The sequence below is a fragment of the Emys orbicularis genome, chromosome 8, assembly GCF_028017835.1.
Source record: "Emys orbicularis isolate rEmyOrb1 chromosome 8, rEmyOrb1.hap1, whole genome shotgun sequence".
Taxonomy (NCBI): domain Eukaryota; kingdom Metazoa; phylum Chordata; order Testudines; family Emydidae; genus Emys; species Emys orbicularis.
In genome coordinates this window covers 93,987,331-94,005,329 of record NC_088690.1, presented here as the reverse complement: position 1 = coordinate 94,005,329, position 17,999 = coordinate 93,987,331, and the positions used below count along the sequence as shown (strand labels likewise).

Below are 17,999 nucleotides of genomic sequence, written 5' to 3'. Positions count from 1 at the left end.
GGTGCTTCATAGAAAATTGACATTTTCAAGCTGTCAGCAAGATCCAAAGAGAGAGACACCATTAAGGCAGTGTAAGGGAAAGCGAACTGAAAACAACAAAGCAAACAGTAACTTACAGATTTTACTACAGAGTGAATACAATGTCTAACATTTCTACCCACACAAAGCAGATCAATGATTGGCAATAAGAGAAAGCAGCAATATGATCAACAGGAAATTCCATGGGTACACAAGACAATTCTTCTGTCAATAGAAAATGTGCCCCTTTTTATTCCTTTAATAAGAGACCCAGAGGCTATTGTTTTCTATTTCCAGCTAAACAAATCAGAATAGAATTACTGCTTTCATTACCAGTTAACACTAAGGAAGCCTAAGGTTTGTAACTGGGTCTCAGATGTAGCATTTCACTACATTTTTAATTTCTGCAACTTGTCAACAAGTTTGTGATAGCTACAAAATAGCCCAACTTCTACACAGTTTAAGAGTCCCAAGATATAAATCATTCTACTCTCAATCTCCATCTTCCCCCATGGTCTATGATATATTAATGTTTAAGCACATTTTCTCTTTCATTAAATATATTTCATGCACAAATGCAATTTCTTCACAGTTGTGCACACTACTTTATGTAGCAACATTATTTCCATCAAATATATATTGGAAATCTGGGAGCACATTAGACCAATGGAAGAGTTTGGAGGTGTGTGGACAGGCAACAGGAATTCCTGAGAGGGAAAGGAAAAACCACTGTAGCACTCTGAGAGCTGAAGAACCACAATTCTGCATGCCTAGGATAGTATCTTGAAAATGTAGAACAACTTCAGACAAGCCAGAACATGACAATTCATAGGGAAAAATGAGACCATTCTACTGAATTATTAGTTTTGCTTCTAAATCATCCACACAGAATAATGTTGAAAGAGATTCAAGAGGCTAAGTGAAACAAGGTGAGAAGTACAGAACTTCTGGAGGCAGAATAGACCAAATGTATCCCTTCCCTGTTCTGATTTCACTGAAGTCAACAGATTTATGCCAAATATGAAATTGGCCCTCTATCTGAAATAAGTGGTAATTCAGCATGTAAACAAAATAATAATCCCAGAATAGTTGAATGTTTCTGCTAAAATGATCTCATCGACCACAGATGTTATAGATGGAAAAAGCTTTGCTAAAAGATTGTTCCCTATTGCACATTTCCCAGTGTTTTGTCCAGTCTAGTGTAACCGTCCCAAGTGATGGGGCTTCTACCATTTTCCTTGGGAGCTTATTCCACAGCCTACTTGGTTTTATAGTCAGGAAGATTTACCTTGTCATTAGTTTAAGGGACACCACTAGTTTAAATGCAGTGTAACAATTAAAGTAAAAAGTAAATATACATGTTTTTAAGTAAGGCTTATCTAGTGGTGGTCCCAACTATGGAGCATTTCATCCAGCATGCAAAATTACAGCAACAGTGCTGACTTCTTGTCACACACATAATGACACCAAGGAAAAACACAAAGCAGAAATAAAAGCCATTTTAAATGTTCATTTATTATTAACTTTAAAATATAGATGACAACATTCTGGAGAAGCAGCAGCATTTCTCAGTGCTTTGATGAACCTTTGAGCAACAGTTCTGTTCTTGTAATCTCTCTCCATTATTTGTCTGTACAACAATGACAAATGTGCGGTAATTTCCACACTTTCATAGTTAAAATAATTTATTCTCATCATGAACACCAATAATATGCACAAATCAGCCATGTTCATAATCAACCCAGCAACATCCACTATTGAGCAAAACCACTTATTTTACTCAGACACACTTAGCGCAATACAACAGAGCATCTCATTGACATGCCACATACACTGTGGAAGAAGCAAAAGGGTCCAGATCTAAGAAGCGCTGAAATCAATAGGAGGTGAAAGCACTCCGAATTTCTTAGGCCTCAGGAGGCACTCTGCATCTCTCAGGATCAAGGCATAATAATTCCCTTTTCCTCAGAGGTGTCCTTATCTTTTGCCACTGCCAAATGAAAATGTAAACATATGTATTGATTTTTACAGGCTACAATGGCAGTAGTAAAACTGTCATACATGCATTGTCTTCATCAGATCTAATCTCCATGGCACTGTCACCAACTGATTAGTGATTGCTTGTGAATACTTATGGAAAAATCTCACTGGGTTTAATGCTCTTCCAGAGATTTTTCTCTTTTCCCCAGAATATAAGGTTCCATAGCAAAACCTATTCTGCTCAACAAATCAAGGCAATGCTGTCTTGGTTACTGTGCAACCAGTATCCTATCATCATAGTTACATAAATACTTATGCAACTACAATACTAGCCAAAATACAAACTTTGTTTATGTCATTGCAAATATATTTATAAGAACTATAAATAGTTGGATCCTGTTTTCTTTCATACTTACAGGACCTACCCATACACAAAAAATTACATACACTGCTAAATCAGCTTTAAGCCACCTTCGAAAGGAGCAACAAAACTCAATCGCCTGCTAAACTAGAGGTCATACAAAATGTACTGGAAACCTTGAGGATATACTTAAAAGTTAAAATAGGGAGGTTGCCAACCGGAGGTTTCCCTAAATGCATGGTTCACTGTATATTAATGTCCAGTGTAGTTGAAAATCACCTTGCTTTTCTAGTCAAGCTCTGCCTAAGATCACAAGCTCTGCTCACAGTCCTAAAGTCTGCTCAAAATCCCATAACAGCTGAATGCTTCTGCTGAAATAATCAGCAAACAGCTAACAATGTTAATTTTTAATTAACATCATTATGCCTAAGTGTTAATATCCTGACTGGGTTTCAGGCTGTAGAATCATGTATGGAGGTTCAGAGGAATCCTGCTGACTGACCCTAGTAGCCAGAACAGACATGTACCATTAACTTCACTCAGGAATGCAAAAGACTGATCCATTGCTCTGTAACTATTGTAATCATTTGCACTAGTATAAATTGAATGCAAAGGGGTACCTGCTCAGACCAACCCCTGAATTATACCATCTTAAAACAAATTGCTAACTTTTACAAAGCATCAAGCTTCTCAATACACAAATATGGATAATTACCCATAATTTCATATATCACCTTGCACTGAGCACGCGCCATTCTAGATTTATTATTAAAAAGTCAAAGTAACTGATTTGTAGTTTGAAAACTGAAAAATGCTATTCCTACCCAGAAACGACAAGATGAAATGGCATTTGCTTCTCTTTTCTGGGGTAACTGTTAAGGGATCTCAGGGGAGGGTCATTTGATTTCTGAACTCTGATCTGCTGCCCTGAGGTTTCACTGTTTATTCCTTGTTCCTTTTAATGAATCTATTTTAAATAATTTATTTCTTGTGGGTGGCAACTCTTTTTTCTTGTTGAAGATGTCATTTGCCTGGTTCACATGGGTATGTTATTACTCAACACAATACACATTCTCTCATCTACAGTTTACGTTTAGCACTTCAAATTAAGAAACATAAAATACTATAACTGGAATATTGTTCACTGTGCTTTAGGTGTTTGAGTTGATGTTCATGGTGTGGATTTCACTTTGCATTGGGTCTACATACTGGAGTTGATTCTTCTTTAAACCTGTTTTTCAGAAGTTTAACTCCTTTGATTTCAGTAGAATTACTCCTGTTTACACCAGTGTATTTGAAATCAGGCCACTAGTGTCAGAAGCTAGACTTCATTACTGCTCCGATACTGGGCCATATTCAGCACTGCCTTGCAATCCCTTTGTGCTAGCCAAGCTGACACAAAGAGGCTGTAGAACAAGCATAAAGTGCCCCAGAGAATACCCTCAGTGCAAGGGTGCTCTACACCCACATACCACCCTGGGCATAATGGGCATTCTGGAGTGATCTGGGAGTAGAGTGGAAGCAGAGCACAGAGAAGGTAGAGAGAAGGCATGCCAGAGAAGGTAGAGAGGCCATAGCCAACATCAACCCAGGCTGTTTAGTGTCACTGTAAAGATCCACAGAAGCCACACTAAAACTGGTATATAATACTGGGTGCTAAACTAGCTCATCCCAACAGCCCCTGAATAGGGCAGGTTCAAACTACCTTCCCCCGGTCCCTGAATTGACACCTGTGCCAGCAAAAGGCTCGATCTGTCTCATTGGGCCTGATTCTCCCTAACCATGCATCTTGTGTAGTCATTACACTTCTGCACAGTGAGTGCAATATGGGGATAACAACGGCAGCTATTTACACCCACTTCAGGCAGGTATAAATGACTACACAAAGTGCAAAATAGTGAAGAATCAGATCCATTGTTATGTAGTGTAATTTCTTCCTTTTAAAGTCAATTTAGCACAGCTGTGGAGAGTGAAGCCTATATTTATTATCCAAAGAACATGAATAGCATGGGCATTCTTCCTTCACATTACCAGGCTAATATATTTCTCTCCTCCCCAAGAAAGACCAATCATAAAGGTGAAAGAGTGGTTTAATCTCCAGGACCCATTCAGTCTGTGCCACTAAGGATGCTAACTGTTAGTAGTAGTTTACTCAGAAATAACCTCAACTCTAGAGCTCACAATCTGGGATTTATTTACATTAAAGAAGCTTCATACAGCTTTTCATATTATCAGAACTGCAGAAATAGAATGACCAACTCATAAACAATAAAAAAAAAATTCTGACCCTACATGTCTATTAAGCAAATAGAGAGACAAGATGGGTGAGGTAATATCTTTTATTGGACCAACTTCTGTTGGTGAGAGAGGAAAGATTCAAGCTCTGTGTAAACTCAAAAGCTTGCCTCAGTCACCAACAGAAGTTGTTCCAATAAAAGGTATTACCTCACCAACCTTGTCTCTCTAATATCCTGGGATCGACACAGCTACAACACCACTGCATAATTAGCAAATATCAAGGGACTTACAAACTTTTACTCTTCCTGAAAAAATGATCATGTGCTTATCTGAATATTTTTCTTTCCCCAAGCTGAAATGTCAACTATTTTGAGTAACATTAAATTATTATTATACAACAAATCACTGTTCATAATGAGAACTTTAATGCCAGAGTACTCAATCAAAAAGGTACAGTCTAGTTATTTACTTGCAGTTTATCATTAGGAAAACTGAGCTTAAACCCTCCCAAGTGCTTTGCTGCTTGATGATGCAACCACTAGCATGTTATTAAAGCTCAATGCTGCTGAAATTCTAGTCATAATATCTGCAAATGCTGAGACATTTTGAAATGAAAAACTGTTCTTTCATAAGAACAAGAAAGGTCTAAGAATGACAGATAAATGTTTTATCTATAGAGAGGAAATACACACACAGAAAAATTATGTGTGCAATCTCCTTGTTCCATTTACACAATTCACCAATTAAAAAGGCTTCACCAGTCAATCAAAACTCCAAGTTTAAGGTTCTATAACACAAGAAAATCACCTCATGTTACTATTAAGGGCACCCACATAAACAATAAATTTTGATTATGAAACTATCATCATGTGCCTGATGATGAATGATGAGGCAGAGAGGATTCACCTGGATTCTTATTTGAAATAATTGCTGAGATTCGTGTATTAATGGATGAATGAACAGAAAGGTGATTGTACGTTATTTTAATATAATATAATAAAAAATATTTAAATCAATAGAATGAAAGTGGTTCATTCATTTTAGACAGAGATATCTTGTATGAAATTTTATTTTACTAAACACACATTTGTTAACAATTCTGACAAGCTGCTGATTATAAAACATATATATTCATAATATAATTAACATAAAATATTACTATTCTTTTGAATGCAAACCATCACTATGTTCATTAAAAAGCCTGCAAAAATTAACAATGACTAAGTGATATATTATGCTTAATAAGGATTTCAACAAAACAATACTCTGTAACTGAAAAGTTTAATTGAACCCATATTAAAATGTAGCTCTCAAGCTAAAATGCTAGACAGACAAACTATATACTCTGATCCAACGCTCACTGAAATCATTGTTAGTCTTTTCATTAATGTCAGATCAGATCTAAAATGAACACTAATTCAATGCAACACTTGAAACTGAATCTTCTTTTTTTTTTTGCTACACCCATCCAAAGATGGACTCATCCTAAAGAAAAAAAGATGACAAAACTGAAGCAATTTCTTTTAATATAAAAATACATGCAACAGTTAGATTAGTTTTATAGTACATGACAAAGGCTAAAGGCTTTATTCAGATTCCTTTAATTTACACTTGAGAATTCTAAAAATGCTGCAGTTCATAAAGAGACTTATCACATACATATTGGTTCTGATCCCTAGACACATTAAGTCTCATTTGCAATGCTCCAGCAGCACAAAGCAGATTTAAATATGGTTTAAGTGGTCTGCTGAGGTCTCCCCTGGTATTAAAATCCTCCAGTGCTATATAACTAGCATAGCTGTCACTATACTTCACTCTTTCACAGCCCCCAAACTAGGGGTTGTGTTTGGGGAAACATAGCATGGCCAGAGTGCTGCTATGCTCCTGTAATCATTGGCTACTGGAATGGCCCCTTGGAGCTATTACAGACAGATGCAAATTAGAACAACTCTGAGGCTGCTCAAAGCTGCAGCACAGCCAAACTGACCTCTGGGCATTCCCGGGATTAAGAATGGATTATTAGAGGGGTGTAGTGATATGGATAAAGTCATTGTGCACCCCGTCCAATCAGATCCTGCACTACACAGAGCTAGATCAGACCAACAGTCTAGTCCACTTTGTTTAGAATTATATCTATTTAACTGATGGCCCGAATATTATGACTAAAACAAACATACATATTTATATGACACTGCACTTATGTTATTCAAAATACTGATACTACATACTATGGCATTTGATAATGTTTAACTTTTATATTTATATACCAGGTAATTCCTTGAAGAGACAACTCATATTAATTTAGTGAGCCTAAATATGTAAAACAAAATAATTCCAAAATGTCTACAATTCTGGCTTCTGCACTTCAATTATCTATTTACAAATATGTGCTTCAGCGGATCTTTAAAAAGTACAATGACCCATATTTATTAAACGTGTTATAGCTAACTCTTTATCGGTGCACTAAAGGAGAAAGAGCTCAATGAAACCTTTCCCATGCTCCTGCACAGGGACATGTATAAACAGCATCAGAGAGCTGGGTCGCTGCAAGCACCACCAGCAAACTAGAAGTCCCAGAGAGGGTTTGAGCAGAATGGGTCACAGCCATTGCCACACACACACACTGGCAGAAATGAACCAGGCAGTAAAAGGTATAGCAAGAGCTGCTTCCCAGTCTTTCAGAGGTATAAAGCACTGCTGCTGATGGTGGCTGATGCTCCTACTCCTCTTCCCAAGCATGGTTTAGACCCTTAAAAGCCATATTTTAGCTTTATATTTAATAGACTACAGTATTTTATAAAGATGTCATGCTTTTGTATCTTTTAACAATATCTTTATGCATATATTTTTGATTTTACTAAAAACTTATTTTGCCATTTGAACTTGTTTGGCATTTAACTGACTACTTACTCTGTCCATGCAGGAAGCCTCATTCTGTGAGCTTTGGTTCACATCACTGCCTGTGGAAGAATACAATGTGTAGGCACAGGGACATCATTTTCATTTGTACTGTATCTGATTTTGATTGCTAGTTTTCCACTGAAGAAATATGTAGCATTAAAACTTCAAAAGACTTTCATCTTTCAATAAAACTATCCACAGAGATAATAAAATGCAAGATTAATTTGTTGGTTGTATTAATCTAGTTTAAAAAATTGTAAAGCAAAACTGAAGCTAGTTGATTCAGAGTTGTTATTTCAATGTATATTTGCTATTTGTTTAATGAAAAATTTAGATCAATAGGAGACTTACCACCTTGAGGCAATATTGTGCAAAATCTGCTAGTTTAAAAGGAGGTATTAGGGTTAAGGAATTTCAGCTAAATGTGGCTTAATGAGAATCACAATTAAAGCTTAAGAAAAACAAGTTGCAGTTAGGACTGAGGATAGCATAAAGTTTGTTTCAGTGGATGCAAATTATACCTAAAGATAAATGATGTTCTCTAACCCCGGATGATAAAAGAGACAGGCAACGGAAAACACAGGTGAGAAGTAAACAGCCCATATCCATTCATTCCTGAAATAAACACAAGCCTCTTGGGAAAACTCACAACACCACCCCCTTCACAAATGGAAGACTAAATTAGCAGCCATAATTTTAAAAGGCTCCAAGTCCAACAAGATCTTTCTCTAACATATGACTGCCTCCCAAAGCTCTACTACATGCTCAATTTCTCCTTCTCCCTGGTTATGTAAGACATCTTTTAAAAAAAAATTAAACTAGGGAAGTTATTTTTCTTGTATAAGTACCAAATCCTTCAGCCCAAATAAGGGCTGTGCAAATGAACACCCACAATGATTCAGGTGAAAAAGGAGGGACAAGGTGTGGAAAAGCTATGTATGGGGTCCACAGCTTTCACATGCTAAGGAGCACAGGTTTATGTTGGCCTCGATGGCAAGTCTACAGAAGATGGAGCTATCACAGACATGGCCAGTGGAACAACAATAAATATCTTCCAAAACCCCTCCCACAGAAAGGGAATGCAAAGGCCTGAAAAGAGGATTCTATGCCTGACCTCTGCCGAACTCCCATATTCAATGCCCACTTACATGTGTTTTCAAAGAGGAGAGACAGTGGGCATAAGTCAAATACAATCCTACAGTTGTATATTTATTGTGTACATTACATTAATGCAAACAAGTAAGCAGACACATCAATAAGTCTTATCACATAAATGGTAAGGCAGCATTTTATATTGAGTACAGTCTTATGGAAGCATTTTGGAACCATATATGTGTAAAATTCATATAGATAAAATATGCAAAGGTTTACTAACAGAAGCCACTAACAATGGCTTACAACTATTTTAGTATATACCCTGTCCTCACAGCATGAGAAAAACGTCTATTAATACTAATGTGAGCTAAGCAGACACACTGAGAGAATATGCCACTTTTAATTTAACTGATAATATTTAATGGATTGATAAATTCTCTTTCCTAAAACTAATCAAATTGACAAGCCGGAAATTCCAATTTTGTTTGTAAGCATATACTGTATTGCCTTAAATTGTAGTAGCAGCTACAACAACTCTAATTGAAGTTGCATCTATTCAGTGTGTCAGCTTTAATTCCTGAGTCATTTTCCACTAATGAAATAGCTGTGGTCAGGCCTCAACTTGAGGATGAATGTTGTTAGTTATGTTAAATTAGGTTACAATTCACATTTGTGGGAGCTAATTTACTTATGAGTTACATGAAGTCAAACTATTTCCAATTTTATACTGCAGGTGAAAAAAATTATTCATCTTCAAGTATTTCCCTTAACTAGTACAGGCATCTGTGAACAATAGTTTCATTACATATTTTACATGGTCAGAAAAATGTGCAGACTCCACTCGCTTTTACATTCATGTTTTTCATATTGTACTGTGTAGTAAAGAGCTACTGCCACCACCCCCTTCCAATTACACACACTTACTACAAGACTCTCAATGGAACCAGAGGGAAGTTCAAACACAGGTAACAATGACCAAGTATGCAATAAAATCCATAATTTGTGAGTTGTGAAAGCATGTCACCCAAAAGTAACAATTTAATGGACCCCAAATCTGGAGCTCTTAAGTCAATGCATATGTATTAAGAACCTATTTGTATTCTCTAATGTAATATGTTATTGGTTCATTACCTACCTTCAGTATTAAACTGACTGCAAGTCAACAGTCTGCCTCTAAACTTTTCATTTTCTTCAAGCATTTTTGAAATTACTTTCAACACTCCATGAAAGACTTCAGACTAAAAATAAAGGAAGAACATTCTCAATGAACAGTGTCAAAAAGTTTGTTTTTAAAATCTCCTCTTAATTAGGATTTTGAATTTTCCAGTGTTGAACATTCAAGGGTAGTCAATCTGCTTTGTTTGCAACTCTAGTAATTGACTAGATGTATGAACATAAACCACATTTATTTTACAAGTCTAAAATCAGTGTTTGGATTATTCCTCTGTATTTTTCATTCACCTTTCTTCCCTGGATCTCTCATTACCCAGCACCTGTGATCCTGTCCTTCCAGAGGAGGAGAACTGGATGTGACTCCCTCTGGGGCCATTAAAGTCTCTTCAGGGTCAGCCAGAAGGGGAATACATGAGAGAGATGCAAGATGATCCTTTTTACAATAGATGGAGATATACCTATCTCATAGATACTGGAAGGGACCTTGAAAGGTCATTGAGGCCAGTCCCCTACCTTCACTAGCAGGAACAAATACTGTCCCTGACAGGTTTTTTTTTTTTGGTCCCAGATCCCTAAATGGCCCCCGTCAAGGATTGAACTCACAACCCTGGGTTTAGCAGGCCAATGCTCAAACCACTGAGCTATCCCTCCCCCCTCTTCCCCAGCAGGGGTCAAGCACATTCCCTTCCAGTCCCTTGCCTGCAGTACAATTTAGACCTAGCACTCAGACTCCAGCATGGCAATGACCTGACCTGTTCTGATATATCAATATTAATTACTTTTATGTTATCTACTGACCTTTTCAGTTGAAAAATGTACAAAATTCCCTCTGTAACTGGCACATTTCAAACTGGCATAATAACAAATACCAAAACTGAAGCACTAACAAATTCAGATATGCTAACACATCAAAAATAGGAGATTACAGGATCTAAATTGCTATAACATGCTAAAGTTATGGTGATATTTGGACCATGCACTGTGACACTGGTTTAAATCTAATAATTCCTTCTTCATCAAGCTTCAGTGCTAAAATGTAAAATACATTCCTTGTTCTTCTTGGAGAACACTTAATGAACTAGAAGAGACAGCGTAGCAAGTGTTAGCTTCACCTCTGAAGTCAGTTGTTTTCTCCTTGTTTTAAATCATGTATCGGTGACATTACTGTATTATATTATAGCTGGTTATTTGTACCTCACATATGGTAAATCTCATGAGTTACCATTTTAAAAAAATGTGTCTTTTTAACTTCAAGCATTGGGTGAACTAGTCAACAATACCAGAAATACATTTGTGACACAGAATGTAATTTTGTATTTCTACTAATATAATATTAATAGCCAAATGTTGCTCTCGCTTATCTGTTCCCTAAGCAACCCCATTACCTAAAATATATAAGTAGGGACAGAATTTGGGTCCATGGGCGGCGAGTTCTATGGGCCCATGGTGCCTGGGCACCAGGAATATTCCTGGTGCCCAGGCACCACAGGCCTCGGCCCCGCCTTCCGCCCTCGAGCCCCCCCCATCCCACGGGCCATTTAAAATGTCCTGGGGCCCCCACTCATCATCAGCAGCACAGCGGAGCTGAGCAGCTTCCTACCTGCTCGCTCCATGGAGCTGTCGGCAACCTCCCTGTGACCCCTGGGCATGGTGGGTGTGTCCCACCCCAAGCACCTCTGCAGCCAATAGGAAGCTGCGGGGGCAATGCCTGGGGGTAGCAGCACACAGAGGAGCCTCAGGTAAGCATCGCACCCCCCACCCCTTCCCCAAACCTCCCTCCCAGAGCCTGCACCCCCTCCCTCTGCTCCCCCTTCCTCCCCCAAACTCCCTCCCAGAGCCTTAGGCAGGTGGGGGGTGGAGTTTGGGGGGGGGGCAGGCTCTGGGTGTTCTGGGCACCACCAAAATTCCTACAAACCTGCTGCCCTTGGCTGGGTCAGGGTCATTTAAATCAAAGGAACTACTGGGGCTCAAGTTAAGCACATGCTGAAGTGCTTTCCTGGACTGGGGCCAGAATTCTCAGATCTTGCAGATTTAAACTCTAAATCTAAAGGGGTGAAGATAATGCTATTTTTCATTCCTACAAGTGAAACTTCCTATAACATTAGAGTATTGTTTCATCCTTTTGCATCTCTCACACCTACTCTTTCTTACACACATATACAGTGCAAGCAGGAGTTTATCTTCTAAAATGCTAACGCTTTCATTCATTTTAGTCCCATATTTTATACCTTTTCCTTTTTCCGTTTTATTACTTTATTAACAACTTTAGAAGTGAAAGGGAATCCAAACTTATCAGCCTGATTCATTTGAAGACCACCTAAAAGAAAAATTAAAATTAAAGAGCTTGAATGTATCAAACTAGTGAGGATTCTCCATCCTTCCATGTTAAACAGTATTATTCATTTTAGGCACTGGCAGACTTTCATATCACATAATTCTGATTATCACCTTGTTTTTTCTTCCGTTACAATTATTAGCATCTGATATCTCAAACTGCTTAAGAAAAAGATTAATACTCTATAACAATTGAAAGTGTAGACAGGCATTCAGGTGACATACCATTGGTTTCTAGTTCTCATTTTTCTTGATAGTATCCACTAAAATCCTGTTTGAGCTGAAGTGAAGATGGTAATCAGTACTGTGATACCGAAGTCTGATATCTCGCTTGCTCCTAGTACTAAAACTATTTTGGCAGACCAGTACAAATATATTCAATGAAGATTTCACCTTGGTAATCAACCTAATTTGAGCTTTCTCACAAATTCTATTAACTGCTCTTACTGGTGGTAAGTGATAGTAAATAATAGACTAGATAATAAACTAGTAGAACTGTTGTCTTTATTTCTGAAATACAAAGTAATGGATAATCTGGATCTTTCATCCTTAAAGGTTTTTAATTTTTTTTTCAAGGACATTGTAAAACTTCCTAGGGTTAACAGTTCTGTAAAATTAAGAAACAGCCTCCCAGTTCTCCGCAGAATCTCCCTCAAGGCCCAGGCTCTCATCTTGGGAGCGGAGACAAGTTCTCAATTTTCATTCCAATTTATTTTGTGCAGCAAAACTGATCTTTTTAGCAACACACCAGGAAAAGTTTTTTTTTTAAAAAGTGAATAAAGGGACACCTATCCCCATCTCATTTGGGCCCAGACACAAAGAAAAATAACAGTGAGACATGCATGGATGTGAGCTTGAGTATTCCAACGGCACTATTCCATCTGGGGTCTACCAGGCAAGGCCGGAGAGGATCCAGGAGCTGAAGACAGATCACGCCAACTCCTAGGGATGGATTTCAGTGGCTCTGGTCCCCGTTCTGCTGGGTGAGGAATGTGGAAGGCTGAACAGTGAGAGGACAAAGCTGCCTTCACCCCTGACAGGGGGCGGGAGCTTCGCCATTCACCAGTGCACGGGGTCTCTGGAGCAAAAGCCCTTTTGGGGTTTGTCACTTTCCGGTCACCTGCCAAGAACGTTATTCTCCCTCCCACCCTCCAGCACCAAGTTTTGTTGCTCCTGGCGCAGGGTGAGGGTCCCTCAGTGCGTGTGGAAGGGCCGGGCGGTTACCAGCCACGCAACGGGGTGTGGGACACACACTGGCACCTCCCGACTCAGCCAAAGAGCCAGAGGCGATGACCCTCATCGCCACGTAACTCGAGGGACCAACCCACAGGCACACGGGGCAGCGCCGACTGGGCACCTGCGCTCAGCCCGTCCCTTCTCCAGCGTGCCGCGTACCGTATCGCTGGCTGGCGGGGGGCGCGAGGGCAGGGCTGCCGGGTGTCTGCGCGCTGCCGCCCGCTCTGCTCTGTGTGCATCGCAGCCCCGGCCCGCTCTCCCGGAGACTGGGGGCTCCCCCTGCCTGGCCACCCTGGCTCGGTCCCTGGGCGGCAGCACACGACTCCGCTCCCCTCGGACCGGTGCCAGGCGGGATTGGGAACCTGGGGCTTCCGCGACCTTCCCTGGAAACGGCACCCGCCTCGCCCCTCAGCCCCACACAAGGCGCCCCCCGCCTCCGGCTCAAACCGGAAGTAGAGGACATATCTCTGTCTACGACACCGGAAGCGGCGGCCTTCTCCTCACGGCGCCTGTGGCCGCCGCCATATTGGATCACGGAGCCGCAGCGGTGGGTGCCGAAGCTGTTCACGTAAACTATTCGCATGCGCTCCCGGCCAGAACGGGGCTTCATCCTCGAGGCAGCTTGAGGGATACTGTGGCGGGGGCGCTCGCTCTTCTAACACACGGCTCGGGGACAGCTCTAGGCCAAACCAACCGAGAAGAGCGTGCGAGAGACCATTGGGGGAGAGTGAGCCGCTTGGAAGAGCCCACTGGATTTGGGAGGGAGACCTGTTTGGGAGAGCCCACTAGGATTGGGAGAGAGAGACCATTGGGATGCGGGGGGGTGCGGGAGGCCGCTGGGATTGGGAGTGACTCGTTTAGAAGAACCCATTAGGAATTGGGGGGGGGGGGAGGAAGACCATTGGGACTGGGAGTGGTAGTGTCCCCTTCAGAGGGGGAAGCTGGAATTCTGGGGAGTCCATTAGAAATTGAGGGATGCCCCTGAGACAGCCCATTCACATGGGTGGGGAGAGGCAGGGTAGCTATACTGTGCACTTACCTGTGGTCTACAGCTGCTTCCTGCGCTGAGCCAGGTCTCAGCTCTGTGTCCTGCAGTAAGACGTGGTGAATTGGAGTCTGTATTGTGCTACTGGGGGGACTGGACAATCAGCTTATCAAGTGCATATAGGACTCAGTTCCAAGTTCTGTGCTATGGCTTGCAGATTCGCAAGACAATAAACCATTTTCTTAACTGTACGTGGGTAACAAGTGTGTTAGCATGTAATAACAGGTCACAGTTGAATCATGGTGACTAAGGGAAGAATTCAGTGCAAGCAGTATTGCAAAATTGCCATGAAAACTTGACAAAGCAGCAACAAAATCCACACACCCACCTTTGCCATGATGCTGCTGTTGAGGGAAAAGCTAGTCATCATTTACTCGCTTGTCAAAATATTGCTCACCCTGCTAGAATCAGATCCCGCGACGTTGAATCTGATCCATGTTATTTAAGGCTTTGTTCAAAGTTTATCACCACCTCGAGTCTGGTTCTTATGTTACCACCACCTGGAGACATACTGATTTATGTATATATTTTGATTTATAACAGTATCAACTGACATCTTTTTTACTGTGGATGCTTTTATAGAATGTTAAAATTCACCAGTATAATCCAATAAACTTGACCCTAACCTGCTGTGATTGTTAATTAGTGCAAAGTTTTCATTTGCCCTAGCTACAACAGATTTAACCTGTGTGTGTAGGGTTCTGCCCAAATTTGTTTTAAAGTGTGGTCTTCCCAGTGCAACCACGGTAAAAAGGTTGCACGATGCAGTATTGAGAAGATTCCCATTCAATTCTGAATGTGTTACATTTGAAAATGTTCTAATATGCAGATGTGGGTTTTGCCATTTATCAGACTTTTCCAGAACAGATGGGATTTTCAACAGCACATAAAAGCACAATCCCATTGACTTTTACTTAGTCATGTAAGCATTTTGAAAATACCAATGAATATTATTTCTTAGAGAGTTGAGGCATTTAATTGGTCACAGGAACAAAAAAATTACAAGTTAAACGGAACAAATATTAGGTAAACTCTTCCCATAGTATTTTTAATGTGACATGAGACTTATAATGTAAAATATGTTGAAAATGTATTGTTTTTTCTTGCAGACTGATCCAAGGCCCAGTGGAGTTAAAGGTCATTACATTGACTTCAGTGGATTTTGGATGAGGCCTATGATTCCTAAGTTTAAAAAGCCATTTTAATAGCACCTGGACTGTCAAAATAAACAGTGCAGTTGAAAGGAAAGTGTTGGTCACAAATATTCCACAAGATGGCAGCCTTATCTATGTAAAAAACACCATTTAAATTAAATCAGCGTTGCTGTGGGAACCAGGGGATGAAATAATTAAAGACAATAAATCCTTCCCCAAGGTACCCAGGATTTTTTGCTATTTTATACATTGTAGATAAAGGGCATTTTGTGCGTGTGTGTGTACGTGTGCATGAAAAAGAGGAAACAACCTGTGGAAACAGCCTGATATTTTGCCCAAAATAATATTTATTTTCCCATGCTAATTGCAGTTATTATGGCCTCCAGATACACATACAATAAAAATGAGATCATGTGCTTGCAGTACAATTATCAGCTGAACTACTATCAAGGAATAAAAAAAATACCTCCCCATCACGTCAAACAGACAGACAGGTAGGGCTAGTAAAGTTCCTGATGAGTTAACAAACTTGAGTTCTGTCAATTCCAGATTTAAGGGCTGCTCCATTAAGAATGCTCCCATCTCAGAGTGCAAATCTAAGACTGTCTGGTGAGAGAATATAAGGAGGGGTTCTGAGATACAAAGGTCCTAATGTAAGCAGGCATTTCTCCCAACCGATAAACATTAGGAGCACCCATTTTGATTACAGAACTGTTTTACACTTAACATGAAAACTTGATGATGCATATTTCTGCCTATGAGTTCAGTTTGCCAGCTGGCACTCAACATCCCTCCTATGGTCCCTTCAATAGCTCTGTGGATGACAGTTATAAGAGGCTTGCCAAATGGATGGTATGGTCAGCATCTGTGCTTTATGCTGTTCTTTCATTCTTCACTGATTCCAATGCATATCCTTCATGTGACAAGTTCTATCCATCCTTCCCACCAACATGTTGCCAGAAGCAAACTTGATTTTGATAGAAACCTCTATCCAGCACCACATTTTGCATCTGCTGTTATTTGCAGGCAAAATTGATACCATATAAAGTCTTTACAGTTTTGCAGGTGCGAAATTGGAGTATGCTTCCCAATATCTCTAGAAGTGGGAAAACTAACCTGTTTTTAGATATTCAGATTTCCTCCTTCTTCACAAGGGGCTTTGTTAGTGTTTAGTTCTTAACCATTGTTTTTCCTTCCTAAGTTTCTAGTATAGCATAGGTTTTCACTAACCTTTTTGCTAATGTATATGGGAGCAGTGCAAACTCCCATGTTTTGTGATCACTATTTCTCAGCCAAAAAATTTCAGTGAAGTAATTTCCATCTAACTAGTTACCATTTGACAGTGTTTGTGGGGAAAGCCCACAACTGAGATTACGGGATCTTTCTTCTGCAGGAATCATAGCGGTGTGGAGAGTTGTTTAGTACATGCATGCAAACTGCAGCCATCCTGGACTCCATGTAGCATGATGGCTGCATCCAGCTGGGAGACAGTTGCTCTGGTGAGCTCTTTCATCCTCTTTTAGTTGGAGGCTGCATTATCAACTCAGCTGAAGCAGCAGCGGAGCAGAGCGCTGTTTATAAGCATCAGTGATGCAGCTGTGCTTAGGGTCTGAGGCTTAGGCTTGCAGCCACTTACATATATGCCATAGCGGGAATAGCAAGAGCCACACTAGTTTTGAGCTTGGTCAGTGGTCTTGGTCTAATAGTTATTTCTATAGGAACAAATGTAAGAAAGTGTTTTATCAACCCATCCAACACAGGAAATTTATATCTGAATAGAATCATAGGACTAGAAGGAACCTCGAGAGGTCATCTAGTCCAGTCCCCTTCCCTCATGGCAAGACTAAGTATTATCTAGACCAGTGGTTCTCAAACTGGGTCGGGAACCCAAAGGGGTCAGGACCCCATTTTAATAAGGTCACCAGGACTGGCTTAGACTTGCTCTGGCCTGGGACCAAAGCCTGAGGTCTTCAGCCCTAGGCATCAGGACTCCGGGACCCTGCCTGGGGCTGAAGCCCATGGGCTTCAGCTTTGACCCCCCAACCAGGGGCTCAGGCTTCGCTCCTGGGGTTGTGTAGTAATTTTTATTGTCTGAAGGGAGTCACAGTCCAATGAAGTTTGAGAACCCCTGATCTAGACCATCCCTGACAGGTGTTGGTCTAACCTGCTCTTAAAAATCTCCAGTGATGGGAGATTTCACTCCCTAGGCAATATTGTCTCATTTGTTCCCCTATTCTCTCTATCCATCTGCTATCTCTTGTCTTAGATTTAGATTGTAAAATCGTTGGGGGCAGGGACTGCATGTTTATATGGACCCTAGCATGATGGGGTCCTAGTCCATTACTAGGGCTCCTAAGCACTTCAGTAATACAAATAATAATGATAATGTTATACACCGATTCTGGAGAATCTCAGCTTTCATTTTTTTAAAGTAAGTTTCTAGCACACATGGTTGTGAAGAAAG

The 17,999-nt window shown here is 40.3% G+C and overlaps 1 protein-coding gene across 1 annotated transcript; it reads right to left on the bottom strand.

Annotated features, from left to right (window-relative positions):
* Positions 1–1,924: 1,924 nt before the first annotated feature.
* C8H5orf47 (chromosome 8 C5orf47 homolog) lies at positions 1,925–13,946 on the bottom strand. The gene is made up of 5 exons (XM_065408829.1): positions 13,496–13,946; positions 11,995–12,083; positions 9,729–9,831; positions 7,508–7,557; positions 1,925–2,008 (listed from the first exon to the last, which is right to left on the bottom strand). Exons 1-5 carry the CDS (start codon positions 13,944–13,946, stop codon positions 1,925–1,927), a joined length of 777 nt encoding a protein of 258 aa, XP_065264901.1.
* Between the last annotated feature and the right edge of the window lie 4,053 nt (positions 13,947–17,999).